The sequence below is a fragment of the Neurospora crassa genome, linkage group VII (genome assembly GCF_000182925.2).
Source record: "Neurospora crassa OR74A linkage group VII, whole genome shotgun sequence".
Classification (NCBI taxonomy): Eukaryota; Fungi; Ascomycota; class Sordariomycetes; order Sordariales; family Sordariaceae; genus Neurospora; species Neurospora crassa.
Window position 1 is genome coordinate 3,812,844 of NC_026507.1, and position 17,137 is coordinate 3,829,980.

At 50.9% G+C, this 17,137-nt stretch overlaps 5 protein-coding genes across 5 annotated transcripts; 4 read left to right on the forward strand and 1 right to left on the reverse strand.

Moving 5' to 3' along the window:
• Positions 1-915: 915 nt before the first annotated feature.
• Positions 916-2,426, forward strand: NCU05784 (hypothetical protein). The gene has a single exon (XM_954951.2). The coding sequence runs from the start codon at positions 1,037-1,039 to the stop codon at positions 1,412-1,414; it is 378 nt and encodes a 125-aa protein (XP_960044.2). The 5' UTR covers positions 916-1,036; the 3' UTR covers positions 1,415-2,426.
• A 1,172-nt stretch (positions 2,427-3,598) lies between these two features.
• NCU05785 (DUF907 domain-containing protein) lies at positions 3,599-7,451 on the forward strand. The gene is made up of 4 exons (XM_954952.3): positions 3,599-4,960; positions 5,023-5,721; positions 5,778-6,834; positions 6,892-7,451. The coding sequence occupies exons 1-4, from the start codon at positions 4,453-4,455 to the stop codon at positions 6,932-6,934; spliced, it is 2,307 nt and encodes a 768-aa protein (XP_960045.1). The 5' UTR covers positions 3,599-4,452; the 3' UTR covers positions 6,935-7,451.
• A 558-nt stretch (positions 7,452-8,009) lies between these two features.
• Positions 8,010-10,118, forward strand: NCU05786 (hypothetical protein). Its single transcript, XM_954953.2, has 2 exons — positions 8,010-8,748; positions 8,970-10,118. Exons 1-2 carry the CDS (start codon positions 8,656-8,658, stop codon positions 9,147-9,149), a joined length of 273 nt encoding a protein of 90 aa, XP_960046.1. The 5' UTR covers positions 8,010-8,655; the 3' UTR covers positions 9,150-10,118.
• A 1,888-nt stretch (positions 10,119-12,006) lies between these two features.
• NCU05787 (hypothetical protein) lies at positions 12,007-12,654 on the reverse strand (the record flags this gene model as incomplete). The annotated part of the gene is made up of 2 exons (XM_954954.1): positions 12,007-12,392; positions 12,543-12,654. The coding sequence occupies 2 exons, from the start codon at positions 12,652-12,654 to the stop codon at positions 12,007-12,009; spliced, it is 498 nt and encodes a 165-aa protein (XP_960047.1).
• Positions 12,655-15,481: 2,827 nt separating this feature from the next.
• On the forward strand, positions 15,482-16,096 carry NCU05788 (hypothetical protein). Its single transcript, XM_954955.2, has 2 exons — positions 15,482-15,666; positions 15,802-16,096. The coding sequence occupies exons 1-2, from the start codon at positions 15,549-15,551 to the stop codon at positions 15,978-15,980; spliced, it is 297 nt and encodes a 98-aa protein (XP_960048.1). The 5' UTR covers positions 15,482-15,548; the 3' UTR covers positions 15,981-16,096.
• Positions 16,097-17,137: the final 1,041 nt, after the last annotated feature.

Sequence of the window (17,137 nt, forward strand, 5' to 3'; positions counted from 1 at the left end):
AGGATTTAACAAATGTTCTCGAAGCGGCCTTGTCTCTCTCTTGGGGGTGGGAGAGCAGTGGCTCAGTGGGCAGTTTGCAGCGAACGGCTCATCCGAGCTGGATGGATGTTTCTGAACTCACAACCCCATACCGCCGATCACCCCCAGTCTTTTGAGTCCGCCTTGTGATCATGACTGGTAAGTAGGGTAAGTATGAGCTCAGGTGAGTATGAGGTGCCAGCGCATAACGAACATTCATTCGGCACAACCCCTTCCTGCGAAGAAAAAGAATCCCGTTCAGATCCAAATGTCCACATGTCCCAGGGTCTCTTTGTTCCATCCACGAACCCGATCTCGTAGTGCAGAATAGTGTGGTGAGCCCCGCGAGTCCCGTACAAGCCCCCAATTTGCCACACAGCACAGCTTCGGGTACTCTCGCCCTATCAAACAATTGGTTGTGTTAGTTCTGAATTCGGAATGTCTGTAACAAAGCCATGGGAGTCAGTTGCGTGCTGAGCGAGGTGTGTCCGTCAAATCAATGGGAGTTTCACCGCTCCGCCTACCGCCTAGAAATACCGCCTAGCGTAGAAAGTATGTACCGCCGTACCAACCTACCTATCAAATCAGCTGCTGAGGAGGTGCTTTGGTGCCCGTACCGGGGATGGATGGGCGTTGGCGGCCTGGGGCCTAATGGGTCTTCTCTGTCTGGGCACAAATCACAATTATGGGTGTGGTCTCAGTTCGGTGGTGTAGTGTAGGGGTACCACAACCAACCGCCGCCGCCTGGAGTGAGGGCGTCATGGATGGATCGCCACTTTTGGGCATGCCTTTTTTTTTCCCCCCATTGTTACCTACTGTACGCGCAAAATGAAACTCCGGCTGGTATGTATAAGAGATGGGGCGGTCGCAGAAAGGATTTTGCTTTTTGCGCTTGAACGTTCCGTGACCTTTTGTTGAAAGAGTCGAGCATTATCATCATCTCCACACATCAGTTTTTAAAACAACACACATACTCAACTATAACAAAACAAGACAAAACATTATTACATAAAAAAACATGCTATACCGCGATCTCACCAACATCTACATCAACATGCAACATCAAGAAGATCAGAACCAGGAGGGCAGCCAAAGTCAAAGTCAAAGCCAAGGCCAAAGCCAACCCACCTACAGCCAAGCAAGCGACGACGCCAATTTCAGTCTTAGCAACAGTCGCCGCTACGCCCATCCCCCCCGCCACAGGATGCCCTATCCTCCCTCCTACCATCGTCTCCTCACCCCGCCTAACGAGGAGTACGCGACCACCTCTCAGTCGAGCATGATGACCGAATCCCAGCGATCCATGGGCTCGGCGGCATCGTCGTCGTCCAGACGCAGCATCATGTCTTCGATCCCTACTCTGAGGAGACAGGATGCTACTGTTGGTCAGGGCTGAGGATGAGGATGGACCAAGTGATGGCGAGGACAGACGGATATGCGACTGCTGTTAGTCGACTAGGGCAGCTGCCTACCTATCACTACGAATTCTACCAAGCCTCATTGGAGGCCCGTGGTGTCTGCGGTGGTCAAAAGCGGGGAACCTACCTCTACCTGTAAAGAGACGGAACAGGAATTCATTTTAGCCCACGACACAAATAACGGAAATGAGCTGGAAGGAGACCAGTTGGGTTACCATACCATTCATACCGCGCCCTGTCCGTTCTGTAAAGGGAAAAGAAGAAGAAAAAGAGGAGGAATAAATTCGGAATCATGTGTCAGCACCCCCCTCCATCCGTCGCACCAATCCCATGAGTATATTACTGCGATTTGCGAAGAACCGAGTGCGACACACACCGACCAGACACCGACGAGACACACAGCTGTCACGCTGACGGGATGCGTGGCCCGTCTGTCTCTCTCTGCCTTCCGAGGTAGCACGGCTTACACGGGTAAGCTGCGGCGGGCGGGGTGGGAGCTGCGCCTTTGATGGAATAGTACCCGGACCAAACTTTGAGAAGGGCAGATTCCAGTCATCGCGCCGGGAGATGAAGGGTATGAAGGACGGGAGAAGATTGAGAGAAGGGTCTAAATGGGATGGATAGACGAAGGGGACGGAGGATTGGTTCAATGGTGAATTACCTCTAGGAATGATGGATCATGATGAATCAAAATGCCCTGGCCCGGAACGGATGGAAGTAGTGGTGAATAGTGGGGGTGGGGTGGATTATAGGGCTGTTGGTGCCTGTCAGCCAGTGTTGCATCAGCAACGCCGATGCGACTGTTCGCGACGCTAAGAAAACCACCGGTGGTGCATGTGTAAGATGGGCGGGTGGCAAGGACGGTGGAGGATGAAGGAAAATGGGGGAAATGGAGCTTGCAACAGCGCTCCGGTTTTTGGGAAAGACTCGAATAAATGGTATATATGAAAAGGTTCGAAATGTGAGGATTGTATATTCGTTGGTATTGTGATGTTCAACTACTAGTAGCTTCAACCTCTTGATTGAATCCTCCATGTTCTCCGTCGGCGGTCTCAAATGCAATTGGACTTTGTACCTGCAGACGCTCCAACATTTTCTGCTGAGCATATAAGGTAAGCAGGACCTCGTGTTGGTTGTCACACTGCAGTAGGCAACCGTGACATACATACCTCTACATGACTCGGTTAAAAGGCTCCGGATCCTTTCTGTATCGTGAAAGGAACCGGCTTCACATGTGGTGTTGTTCTGTCTTGGACAATACCGATACCGGGGACAAGGTATAGTACGTAGTGGACGATCGATCTGCTTGCAATGCAGAGAAAATCTGTTTCAACTGTCTGCACCTGCACCTACTCGTGGCAAGACTGAATTCACCTCAAGGAAACGAAACAACAAAAATGGGTGTCGAGTCGGGGCAGCGGCGACGCGATCAAACAAACAGATGGACTTCCGGAGTGAAATGGCGCCCCCCTGAGTTCGTCATCGGGATCGCCCTCAGCACGCTTTCCCCTTTCCAGGCAGATCTGTCTGTGCTCCCCGCGTCTTGGTTGCTGCTGCTGCGTCGATTGACTGGATGGTCGGGATCCACAGAGGCCCTGAACCCACAGAGTGATCTCATCCACTTGCGGATTTCCAATGCCAAGCTGCCAATATCTTTCATTTCAGGGTTTTTCCGCTTTGGATGCTCACCACAACACAGCCACATTTTCCATGTTGCCGTATCCCGTATCAATGTGCTGTGTTGTGTTGTGCTGTGATGTGTTGTGTTGTGTGTACGTGACCGATAGTGCGACGCTTTCGGGGCATGTCCAAGCATTCCAGTCCGAGTATGTACTGTAGCCTCGTTCGTATAGCAAGTGAACTGTGCAATGACCGTGATGAAATAGAGAAAAAAAATGACCACAGGCCGGGTGCCAAGTGGAGTGAGAAACTGGCTCAAAGAAATATTGGCACTTGGCAGCATTTCTCAGCTGCCATTCACATTTGAAGATTCTCACGCATCCGGCCAGCCCGCCAACCTCTCTCCCAAGAATGGATTCCTCTGGGCTTCTTGGCGTGAAATTGGCCTGTCCTTTCCCCACTGTACCGCTAAGGAGGACCGCACCGGGTCGCACTGCTGCCCGGGATACCGACTGGAGTGCAGCATCCAGCTTCCCAGTTCTCTCTCCACCGCACATCCACTGCCAATTCAGACCTGTACATTTGCCCATCGGCCATCCTGTGCCCACTCCAACGCCGGTGATCCATCCACTGCTGCTCACTGCGCTGCCCACTGCGCTGCCTTGCAGGTGTCCATCCAGTCCCTCTGTCCCACCCCGTCGTTTCCATTTCATCAACTTCGGGAATCCACATCGCATCCATCCATCGTGAGCACCTTCGCTTCGTTCCACCATCTCAACGCGTGTCTTGCTCCCTTTGCCGGAAACACCACACACTATCGGAAAACCACACCATCGACAAGTGTCTCGTCGTCGAAAGGGGTCAACAGCACCAAACACCGTGCCTTTTCCAAACCTACGATTTGTTGGCAGATTTCACTCGCTACTATCAACAAAACTTGGTTTCCTGCCTTTCCGCCAACTCGTCCGAGTTTCTCGTATCTCGTCACTCGCTCGCCTCCTCCTGTCGCTCCTCATAACCACCAACACCCACTCACTCTCCGAGAGTCCTCCCACCACTACGCAAATCTCGACGACAAATCCCATTTCGGACGTCGCTCTCAATTGCCAGACACGAATTCGATACCGATACGTTACGATTTCCACATCCGCTTGATACGATACCGCTGTCGTTTGTGCATCCTTGATTGCCTAGGCGTTGCGAATCTCCCGAATACCGATTACAACAGTTGGGTGGTTCAGTACGATAATGTTGGATTTGTGAAGGAAAAAAAAAAAACGAAACAAGGAAAACGACTATTCGGGCATTGATCGACCATCAACCCTTTTTTTGAGCTGGGAAAGTGGGAAACTTTGGACGGATTAGAGTAGGACGAAAATCACAAACCGCCGACGACATGAAGCTTTGGTCAGCACGACCGCTTGCGGTCCTCGCATCGCTCGCGACGTTGGTCGCCCCCTCTTTAGCTCGCGATAGGGAACTACATTCAAACTCGCTCGCCGCCTGCCAGGAAAACTCGGGCTTCACGGCCAGTCTCTTCGACGTCATCTTCTTCCCCGACAATGGAACAGTCAACATCAACATGCTTGCCACCTCGTCCATTCAGGGCTACGTGGTTTTCGACATCCGTATCTTGGCTTACGGCTACCAAATCATGCACGAGGTTCTTGACCCGTGCAATATCGGCGTTGGCCTGGGCGGTTTGTGTCCCATGAATGCCGGCAAAATGGGCAATCCTTTCAGACTGGAGCTTGGCCCGGAGGTCAAGGATAGAATTCCAGGAATTGCCTACACATTCCCCGACTTGGATGCCACAGTTAAGGTCTATGTCAACATGACGGACGGAGAATTGGCTGGAGAAACCGTTGCCTGCATTGAGGCCAATGTCTCCAACGGCATGACTGGTAGGTTTAGGGGTTGCCCCCATTATATGCAGGAAAAGTGCTGACTCGGCCTTGTCTTCTAGTCGATCTTGTTGGTGTCAAATGGGCCACCTGGGCTGTTGTCTTCTTGGGCATCTTGTCCTCTGCCCTGCTTTCTGGTCTCGGATACGCTAACGCTGCCTCCCATGTGGCTTCCAACACGCTGTCGCTCTATGGCTACTTCCAGGCCCAGGCCATGATCGGTCTCTGTGGTGTCCATCTTCCTCCTGCTGTGCGAGCTTGGACCCAGGATTTCGTATGGAGTATGGGTATTATCAGAGTCCAGTTCATCCAGGATATCCTCACATGGTATCAGCGGGCTACTGGTGGTACCGCGTCCACCGTGCTCAACTCGCTCGAGACCGTGTCCGTCCAGGTCGAGAAGGTGAAGCGTGCGCTACCGGCCGAATACGTCGATCCCGCTATCAACCTCTTCAAGCGGGCGACCGCCATGTTGCCTCGTGCCGCAGCTCATGTTGGCAGCAGAATTGCCAAGCGAGCCAACGTCCAGACTTCTTTCGGCAGTTACATTGTCTATGGTATCCAGCGAGTTGCGTTTCGCGGCAAGATCGAGTCAACCAACTTGTTCATGACCAGTTTGACTTTCTTCTACATTTTTGTGGTATTTACTGCCATCCTGGTCATTTTGTTCAAGATTGGACTAGAGCTCTTTGCCAAGTTGGGTTGGGTTAAAGGCGACGCCTTCTCCGAGTTCCGCGCGGGTTGGATTACTGTTCTCAAGGGTGAGTTACTTTGATTATTCAGGTTGATTTCCGTCTAGTACTGACAATTCCGTTAGGTATCCTTTACAGAGTTGGACTTGTGGGGTTCCCTCAGGTTACGGTTATGTGCATGTGGGAGTTTACCCAAAATGACTCTCCTGCGGAAATGGCCCTCGCCGTCTTCTTCTTTTTTGGTCTCTTGGCTACCCTTCTTTGGGCGGCCTGGAGGGTCATTCGGATTGCCCGCCGCTCCATCTCCCTTCACAGGAATCCCGCCTACATCCTGTTCTCGGACCCTCAGGCCTTGAACAAGTGGGGTTTCCTGTATGTGCCGTTCCGCGCTTCAGGTTACTACTTCATTGTGCCTATCCTCTTCTACATTGTCATCAAGGGCATGTTCATTGCCTTTGCTCAGGCCAATGGCACCCTTCAGGCTATCGCGCTTCTGATCATTGAAGCTGCGGCGCTCATTACCGCTTCCGTCATGCGCCCTTGGATGGACAAGAGCACCAACACGTTCAATATTGCCATTTGCGCCATGAACTTCCTCAACGCCATCCTCCTTTTCCTCTTGACGGACGTTTTCGACTTCCCGCCCTTGGTTATCGGTGTGGTGGGCGTGGTTCTCTGGATTGCCAACGCCATCGTTTGCTTGATCCTCCTTCTCATGCTGATCATTACCACCACGATGACGCTGCTCCACAACAACCCGGACACCCGCTACCAGTCCATGAACGACGACCGCACCTCCTTCATGAAGTCGAATCCGCAGCTGCACACTCAGTCGGAACTCGAGGCTCTGGGTGTCACGGCGCGTGGTGAGAGCAAGCTTTACACCAAGTCTCCCTTGAGCTTTGAGGATGACGATTCGGCCCTTTCGAGCCCAAGCAACCCGCTGAACCGTCCAGAGACGGCCGATTCCAACGCTGGTAACCCTCATTTCCACTCCAACAGGCATTCTGGGCGTTGGAGTAACGACCCGTCCCTCATGAGGGATGAGCCGTTTGTGCGACATAGGCCGAGCGGAAGCATTCAGACACCGAGTCCAATGACGGATTCGGCCTCGAGTCTGCCAGGAGGGCAAGCATCGACTCACTCGATGGTTTCAGAAAAGAAACCACACAACACAGCGAGGTACGTTTGATGGGGAAATGGGTTATGTGCTATGTTCAGTTAGCTAACTTACGACAGTCCTTGGCAACGCGGTGCCGGATATGAACCAACCAACAACTAGAAGGACAAAACACTTGCGACGGAAGGAAACACCCCCGGAATCTATACCCAATTATCTTGGCTACCTTAACCATACCTATTTCCCCACCAACTCTTTTTTCTTGTACATTCTTTTATAATGACGGTATCGTAATGTCTAGCCATGCTATGAGCTAATTGTTGCGTTACGGTCTCGAGCACACACACACGCACACGCGCGCGCATCTTATCCTTCTTGAATTATCATCTATAACACACACTATCGTCGGGTTTATGGTGGTAAAAAGAGGGATTGCTTTGCTTTGCTATATCGATACCATGGGCATGCTCTGGGATACTACGTAACTAGATGCCGACATGGGATCTTTTATTTTTGGCGGTGGCGGCGGGAAATGGATGGGTGGAGATGATGTCCATTCATTCACCTTTGGTTGGGGTCATTGGAGGTAGAGCGAAACCCTCATTCGTAGGTTTTTCTTACACAGAACAGATATAAGAATAGACAGAGGTACGGATTGAACAGCGTCACAGTATTCCCAGTTCAGAGGTTTGTAAGTTGAGGCTCGTGAAATTGAGGTGGTTCTATGTGGTCGAGGTGGTGCAAAGAACTCGCAACTAAACATACCTCTATGCAGGCACACGCACACACAGGGGCAAATTCTCTTATCCATTCGCTTCGTTCACCCGCTCACCTGCTGTGGTGTATGAATGTCCGGTGGCTGTGATTCTGGTGTAGAGGTACCTATGGTATATCCCAAGATCGAATATGATTCGCTGTGGTTATAAACGAACCAAAAACAAGGATGAAACAAGGAAGACCTACATCAGCTGAAGAGAAGGCCGAGATACCCCACTTTGGCGCTGTCGCAAGAAACCCGAAGGGACCTGGAGCTTTCTTTCAGGTACACTACAGGGGCGGGCATTGGGGCAGTGCTAGGTAGGTCCCCTTCCTTCTCTGCTGCCCACTGGTGAATGGTTCGTTATCCGTGAAAAGGGTCCAACGAGGTCCATTTCGTTCCTTGGCCAGGGCAGCAGCCCGGGCAGCAGCAAGTGACGAATGTGACGATCCCCCGGACTGATGACGATAAACCTGTAGAGGTAGGTCCAGACCGCTCCGCTTGCTGGGCTGCTGTTTGCCCTTGTCCTTGCCCTTGCCATCTGTTGTCTTGCGACAAGACGAAAGCGCGCGTCTACGCCACTTCTTGTTGTAGTGTAGCACGCGGGTACCTGTTTTGGATACCTGACTGAGGTGACTGGATGGAGTAGCGTAGTCCCCGGGGAAGTGAACTGGTCGCTGCCCTGGATGGGAGTCCTCAGACAGCGAGCTTGCTGGCTTCCACTTAAACTTTATTTCAACTGCCGATACCGTCGTCACCTTTTTTTTTCGCTGTCCTTGATCTTACCTACAACCTAGGTACCTACCTATCCGCCTACATCCCGACCTTCCCTACGACCTCAAACCAACCTGCTACCAGCCACCTTGATAAACGAGACGAAACTACCAGATTGCTGAATCGTCACCACCTACCTACCACCTACGAAACCTTTCTCTGGAAGCTCTCACATCAAACCGAATTTATTGATTTCTACAAACCTGAACCTGCGATCTGCCATATAGTACACTATTCACTGGCGTCGCGTCGAACGACAGAGTCTGAATCGAGATCATCGCGAGAGAGTGTGAGAGAGAAACGAAGAGAAAGAGAAAGGATAAAAAGGGAAGGAGAAAGAAAGAAGAACAATATGGTCGCTACCACCACCAGCTCGTCGATGGAGGCCGCCTCTCGGGTGAACCTCCCAACAGCGCCCGCTGCCGCTGTTATTGCTGAACAACCCGTGAGTTTATCTCCTTCTTCCCATCTTCCTGTTTAGGAACACCATCAATCAGTATTACCATCACCATCCCCTCCACTATATCGACCAGCAACCCCCCCTCACCACACCCTTCCTATCGGCGCGCAATACCGTCGCACATTCCCGTCACGCACTTTCATCGCAGGCAGGCAGGCAGGCATGCAAATTGAACCATGAACACATGCTAACAGATACAACCTTAGAAACCAAACACCATGCTCCCCCTCCCTACCACTACCACCACCACCAATACCAACGACCTCAACCAGCTCGACGTACAAGAAGAGCAGGAAGCGGGAGTGGGACTCAGAGGCGGCTGGATGACCATCGGCAAACACTTTAATTGCTGTGGACTCAACTGCGGGTTCAGCAAGACTTTTTAGAGAGACCTTTGTTGTTCTTGTCGTTCTTGTTGTTGCTGCTGCCGCTGCTGCTGTGATGATGAAGGGTGTGAAAGGGGAGATTACTGGAAGGGAGAGTGGAAGTGGGATGCGAGGATGTGTGCGATGCCGATGGCGGGTGGGGTGTTTACTACTGCTGGGGGTAGGGATGGGGGTGGGTTGATTTGAGACGACGACGACGACGACGACGACGACGACAACGGTACGATCATGGAGGGCTATGATGGTACGAGTCCGTATGGGGATGCAAGAAGGAAAAGGTGAAAATGGGGGGGAAAGGGGAAAAGGCGAAGGAAAGGCGAAGGAAAGGCGAAGCAAGGGTGAAAGGGACAAGGAAGGGTGAAGGCGAACTGAAGCGGAACAAACACATGCCCGCGCCGCGCGTTGGGGCTTAATGCAGTGACATGACATGGACGAACAAACCGAATGCGACGATGAATAGGAGGACCGGATTGCGACAACGGTGGAAAAGCCTTTGATGATGACGATGGATACTTTTTCTTAGTGGTGCTGTTACGCAATGGGTGGTTGTCTTTTCCAACTTTTGTGCGGTGCTTTCTGGATGGTTGGATGACGGGAGTTGATAAACCTTAGGAATTTGATGAATGACGAATTGGAGAATGTTTTGATCTCATTTTGATCTTGATATTTGATAAGTAAGACCTCCAGACTGAGCCGTGGTTGAAAGGCGTTGAGATTTGTAAACATTTGCGTTTGGTTTACCTGTTGGAGAGGGGTCCAACGGGTAGGAAATGGGGGTCTTGAGAAACGTCTACCGGTGAGTACGGCCGTCTCGCCTTCGGTATGTGACTAACACAAGTAGGCTGCAACTAACGACGTTTATTGAATGCATGTTGGGTATTTCTGGGCCCGATTTCATTTTCGTTTTCTTGTTTTTGTGAGGAGATTTAAGCAGTCTTTGCATGTTGAATGTGCTTGACAGCTACCTAGCTGTGCCTACGAAATCCCAAGATGAGGTCATCGGCTGGACTTATAACAGTTGTCAGTGCGATACAGGGTTAGGGTTGATTGATGAATCAGGATCAAGCTCCAGATCGGAGAAAAGCAACAACTTCGCCGTGGGAGAAAACGAAAAAACACGACTACGATCAGGAGTCATAGCATATAACTATACGAATTCTCTCTCTGTGAAAACCTGTGTTCTTTTTGTTTTTGTACAGTTGGTAACATCAAGAAAAGAAGATGCAGCCCCGCGCCAAACAGGTCCTGGCACACCCGCAGCATGAATGACCTCGCTCGGTCCCCTCCCACTTCGGTTTTGTCCAAAGTCCAACGAATATTTGCGTCACTGCACGAAAATCGACCATAGCGATGTGCTTTGTCTCCCACAATAATTTTCCGTATCCTGATGCCACTTTGCGAAATCAAATACCAAGAAGGAAGTACTTATCGAACGAGCGAATTTGAAGGGGGAAAATGTCGAAAGGACTGATGTGAACAAGAACGATGACGACGACAACGACGACGGCGCTGGTGATGGGTACACCATACATGCTCCATGATCATTTCCTGCTGTACTTCCAGTAAGCTGCGTCCCGACCGAGCCATCAGATCCAAAAAAAAAAAAAAAAAAAAAAAAAAATCGGGTTATATTCCTCGGACACGTTGTTACGGACCATTTACATTTGCCTTGTCCTGGCGACGATTTTAACATCTTGCCTTTTTTTTTTTTTTTTTTCTTTTTTTTCTTCATTCTCTGCGGACCGTGGAAATAGCCCGACAAGTATCCATCTCCAGAGTACAGCATGGTAACGGCACAGAAGCTGGCACGGCGATGCATACCGCGGACCTACTAGCTGGCGATGGTACCAGGAAGAGCAACGGCCAAAATGATACAATGGTCCAACTACAAGGAGAAAAAAACACAGGGATATCGAGAAGCGAATAAGGGTTTGGGCGAGTGGAAGAAACACAGAGATGGATCCATGTGGAATGGACATCTTTTCCAGAGATGGATCGAGTTTGTCGGTCATCTCGAGGCCTACCTCCCCCCCACAACGTGAAGGGAGGACAAGTTCTACGACTGGCAACGCCAAAAATCGCGCGCTGTTCGCTCAAGCTGTACGTCGACACTGTCTATACCTCCTCCTTGTCTTCTTTTGACCCAGCAAGCAGAGACCTGAAATGATGTGCAAATGTTTTCCTATTCTATTACCTGATACGTGGAACATATATCCGTGGATGAAGCTTCGATCTGAGATCTGAAAACTGGTCCTCTGTTCACACACAACTTGTTGCTTTCCCGCATCATGGTCCACAGAAATACTTTTGAGGGGCAATGGGTTTGCTAACCACAAGCGTGTTTGCAGGACCAGATGCGATGTTTGTGTGGTGAAGCCTCTACAACCGGCAACCCTTCTGCATACGAATTTCTTGAGACGGAAGTGCTGGCCATTAACGGAGAGGCTTTGATCCAACAATCAACACGTTGGACTTCCAATCTTTGTGACACAATTTCCCGTGTCTTGAGGTATCAGGCCGGACAGGCACTGTTCTTTATCGAACCGGCTTGGTACCTGCGTATGCGGGTCGGTCGAGAGATGAGAGTGTCCTATCCTCGATTTACCTCTGGCATGACCATGCAACAAAGCACGCCCAGCGAGAGATCCAAAGAATCTGTTGTGGGATCGCGAGAAATTGAAGCAACATCTTCTGCCAGACTGCCAAGTCTCGATGGACGTCCCCAAACCATGTCAGAATCGGCCACATCTGCGCACCAGGCTTGGAGAAGGGAGATCGAAATCCTCATGCCACGATCCTCAGACAGTTCCAAGATTGAGCTATGAAACTTCGGCCTCAAGGGCTTCAGTCACATTGTTCAGGTGTTCGTTCCGGTCTGCCACCATCGTGCCGCCTCTGACAATCTTCGATGAAAAAAAAAAGCGGCCTTGTGTGGCTGTGACTTCCCGATTTCATGTTTTGCCAGTGCAAGACTGCCACACGGGGCGCCATCAGGAAAGTGCTCTCCTGTGGTGTCGTGCCTCGGCGCCCGCTTGCCCCTCTTCCTCTGCGCGACATTGGGTTCCTTCGCGAAGCTCTTCAGGGCCAGGAGTTCTTCCCCGTTCATGAATCGACTCTCGGAGACACCATCACGCCATGCATGTCCGCTGCCTACCGCCCGACATGCGAAGGGGCCCCGGCTCCTCCTGCCTTTTCCATCGGTCGCCAGGTATGGCTTGAGGTTACGCTCGACGGATCGCCGGGCTGTCGAGTCTCGGCCGCTAGTTCTAGAGCTGACACTGCTCGCTTCGACAACGGATGACCGATGACGAGGACTTCAGCAACGGATGCAGAACTGACGACTATACCCTCCAAAGCCAGCAGTACATGAGTTGCCATGGGCTTGCTACTTACCTCTAGGTAAGTCTGCCGGTCGGAAACCTGCTCGCAGTTGCCCCAGCTGCTCGTCAGTGCGGCTTGTGGTAGTAGTCGTAGCAGGACCTCTAAAGCTTCCAGTTTGGCACATTGTGTGGGTTCGTGGCTGAGAGTGGCAAGGTCTTGTAGCTATTTGCTGAGGTATTTGCCAAAAGGAAGCAGAAGGGAGGCCGTTGTTCTGTTGGCCTGAACACCGTCTGCTTGGTTGGGGCTTGCCTAATACACAAGCCATGTCTCAGCAATTTTCCAACACCAACAACACTGGGACGTCCCCGGCCTCATTCAAACCCGAATGATCCAAAATGACTCTTTCCCGTCCCAAGACCGAGAGTCGGCCGGCACCGGCCAAAAGAGTCGTCTATTGAGATGAAGGCAATTTCAGACCTTCTGATCATCACAAGCGGAAGGCTGAGGAGCAAGCTCCTTTTAGGCCGTGAAAGCCTCGGAGACTGGAGAGATCTCAGGGGAAGAAGTACGACGAGGAGGCGCTTTTTGGAGAAGATACGTTCCGTCTATTTGATTTCTATTGCAACTGCTCTTTTGAAGACTGCCGCTTTCGCATCGTCAACATCAATTCAAGCCACGGCCTCTGGCCTTATCCCTTCGATTAGAGGAAGTTCGGGCTTTGGCAGCGCCAGCATCGGCAACAGAACTTGTTCATTTCCTTCGTTGTCTTTTTGTTCCTCTTGGTTCTCCCTATTTGTTCATTTTGTCATGATCCAGTTTGTCATCATCAATCATCATTTCTATCATTGCCCATTATCATCGTCCATCACCCTCTTAACACGGCCGACCATCGCCTTCACTGTACTTCTCTCCAATATCTTTGTTTCTGTCGCCTTCCCCTTCGCTTCATGCCGATATTCTCTTGTAGTGCTGGTGTGGTCAATGGAGTGTAATGCGGCTGGATCAGAGCTGACCGTCATAATAGGGAAGAACATGTCATCACCTGAGCGAAGGCGCAGGATGAACGCCATGATCGACAACCTCAGGCTCCGGGAAAATGTCGAGATGCCAAAGCCTAGGGTAGCACATCGACTTACAAGGCTGTTTGCTAAACCCGTCAAGTCTTTCCAGCAGAGGATCCCGAATTCCTCGACTCGCGACCCTCGTCACCCAACGCCTCCCGACTCATCCTCCGACCAGGACGATAAAGATGGGAACAAAAAAGGTTCTCCACTACCCACTCGCGGTTCAGGTCTCCTCTCGCCACCTGTCCCCGACTCCGTCGCTTGATCCGAGTCCGGCCCGTCTCCTTGGGTTTGTTCCTGCCCATCGATCCTGTTCCCGTGCCGGCTCGTATTAACACTCCCGGTACTCTTGCTCGTACCCCAACTCTTGCTCCAACACCTCATTCTGCTTTCTCTGCCCCCTAGCCGGCCTCTGTGCCCACCCCTGTGGCCCCTGTGATCCCTGACAACAATTCATCGAACTATTGGTGTTTATGGCGATCTTGATGTCGGTGTCGCCAACCCAGGCACAGGCGCGGTGGTGGGCTTCTTTATCGGCTTCTTTAAATTGGCCGACAAAATCGACAAGAAGAGGCTTTTGGTATCTACTTTGGTGCTGGACTCAGGACTTCTTCTCCCCCAACGCCTCTGGTCTACCCACTTCACCCAGTCGTTCATCTAGCCGACAGATTCTCGACCATGCAAAGAGGGTGGAGTATATCAAGTCCTGTAACCTCTGCCAGGGATTATATCTCTGGGATATCGGTATGGTTGGGACGAGGTCCATGAGGGGTGCCGACGGGATGAGTGGTGTTCTGGGTACAGAACAGTTTCAGCGATGCTTTTTTTTTCTTTTTTTTCTTTTTCTTTTTGTTGTTGTTTTATTATCGGTCGTCGTCGGGTCAACCTCGACGACCTGACGATCATCTGCCCCCAAAGATGTCGGACAACGCAAACACCCATGGCCTTCCGCTGTATGCCCTTGGGAGTTATGGAAGTTCCGCAGCCAGCCGCCGGACGCTATCTCAATGGCAACCTAATTAGATGGGGTTCATCTCGGTACACCTTCATAGGCCGTATCGTGATACTAGGATCTTCAAAATTCCCAGACCCGAGGGCTTCGAAGAGCTCAAGGTGATGGCTTGCCAAAAATGTGGCGTTCTTTCCCGACCTCGTGAGTTAGTGTTCTTCGTGAAGTACTGTACTCAACTGGGGTCGGGGCAATATAGATCCTTAAATTGGGTCCGGTTCGAGGCTTGGAATTAGGGGCAATTCTGAGATTCTTTAAGTAATTCTACGACTACCCGTATAGTCAAGATTTTCTGGGAGCCCAGCCGGGCAACTTTGCGCGATCTGCGTGACACAACGGCATTTTGTATCTATTGTTTCTTTACAAAGTACTTGCAAATGAATAGATTTGGTGCTCTTCCCAATGAATTCAAAGATTTTGTGTGATTCCATCAAAAAAGTCACACAACATGTCGTGAATGCGTGGCGACTGGACGTATCGAGACTGGGCTGAGTGCTGGCTTGAGGTTGGAGGGTCGACGGAATGAGAGAGAATGAGGATGTCAATTGTTGGTTTCTGTGATGCGACGCAATCGAAAGGTGGAACGTGAGATGAGATTGACCTTTGCCCCATTCAGCATCTCCGTGATGGGAAACCCTTTGTGTTACGATGAGAGGCCGTAGATGGAAGCTTACCTACCTGCAAAGTCAGCTTATCTACCTCGCGTATAACCAGATCCCGGCGGTGAGATGACTGGAAATGGACGCATCCAATACCTGATTGACCGAAGGATCGTGAACCTGGATGCGAATATGCTTAGCCGAGATCCTATGCTACTTGTCTCAATGCCGCGGAGAAGTTGTGAGTTTGTCGATGCCCCCTTTCTTGAGGAGTATATAATAGACGTCGAATTCCAACCTTGATCATGACGAACACCGGCATCCTCACATCTTGAACACCTTTTACAATCACTCCAACTTGGCAAACGCACATCATAGTCTCTTGTATAAATTGAGAGCAGCCACCATGGTCGCCATTTCCCACGCAGTCCTCTTCGGCATGGTCGCCAGTTTCAGTGCCCTCGTGAGCGCAGACAACTGCAAGCCTCGTCTGTTTTACTGCGGAACAACCCTTTTGCGTAAAGGTATGTCCTGTTTGCCCGACTGTACATGTTTTTGATAACATCCAAGAGAATCTGCTTTGCTATACGTGCCCTCTCATCCATGGAACCTAACTTGATAATGCAACCAAATGGACATAAGCTGACACTTGGGACCAGGCAACTATTACGACCAAATCGAGGGGGCCCTGAAAGCTAGTGGGCAGTCGACCAACGATGCGCACATTCACAATGGCTTGTTCTATTGTACTGGAGGACCGAATGGCGAGATTACCTTTCAGGCTTTTTGTGGTAATGGGTGTGTGGATGGTGGGAATGGGAAGAGTGATCATTGCTAGTCGCTGCTTGTGACATGGAGAGAGAGGTTGTATCGATGTTGATCGGAAACGGACAGGTTGTATCTTGAGGTTGATCGGGTTTGGATGTAGGCGAAATGATGAACGTGGTTGAAGTATCTTTTCTTGGTGCAGTGGGATAGGAAATGTGAATGTTGGTTCAAAGCGTTGATTATGGTTCCTCGCCACGACGACCCAAGGATCTGGATGGGTGGTGATCTGCCGTGGCCATGTGCCTCAAGTCTCCGCTTCCCGGTTTAGCAACAAGGTAAGAAGAATTATCTCGAACAAAACCATATGAAATATCAACAGGGCCGTAACAAGTGATAGGGTGTGGTGTTTCTGGCCTGGGCACTGAGTAGGGATGAATTGGGGATGGCGGATATGGTGAGAACGCGATAGGAGGCAATGAGCCAAGGATGTAAGGTGTATCTTGTTGACAATTCTGGACAATTGATGAAACCACACTATTAGTAAACCATCTTGTGCTTCTTATTGCACTTCAGCCGCGGAAGGCTTCCGGAGCTATAGATTGGTTCGACAGGAGCGTTGAAATGATGTGATGGCAACAGCGTTCATCCTTGTTTGTCACCACCCATCACTTCCGCGATATCGTTGGGGATGGATGAACCGATGGTTTGGGCTGGCTAGGCTGGCTGTGAAGTGTATCGTTCCAAGAGACTCAAGAGACCCAACTGCTGTGATGCAATGCCGGTGTTGTGCAAGGTGAGAGGCTGTCAACCGCCACTGCCGTTTTAATGCCGAGCTTGGATTGCTGTCATGATGATGATGAAGATGATGCATTCGTGCCTTGACATATGTATTGGAGAGTTGTACAGCAGACGACTGGAAGATGGAAGAAGCAATCAACAAAGAAAGAAAAAAAAGGACGCATAAATCCCCAGTGACCAAAACAGAAAAGCTAGAGTTGCTCTAGGCTGTTTCAGATGGCGTGAGGTGGTGGGTGAGTGGGAGGCTTGGCAGGTACCGGGCGATTGTGGAATGGAGCTCCGGCGGGGCTTCATTGGTTGGAAAGGAAGCTTCAGTTCAGTGGTGCATTTTCAGATGTCCGTGCGCTGCTTGGTGTTATGTAGTGGGTGAGTGGGGCGGGCGTGACGGGACTACCCCTTGAGCCTACCGCTCCATCCGCAGCACTGGCT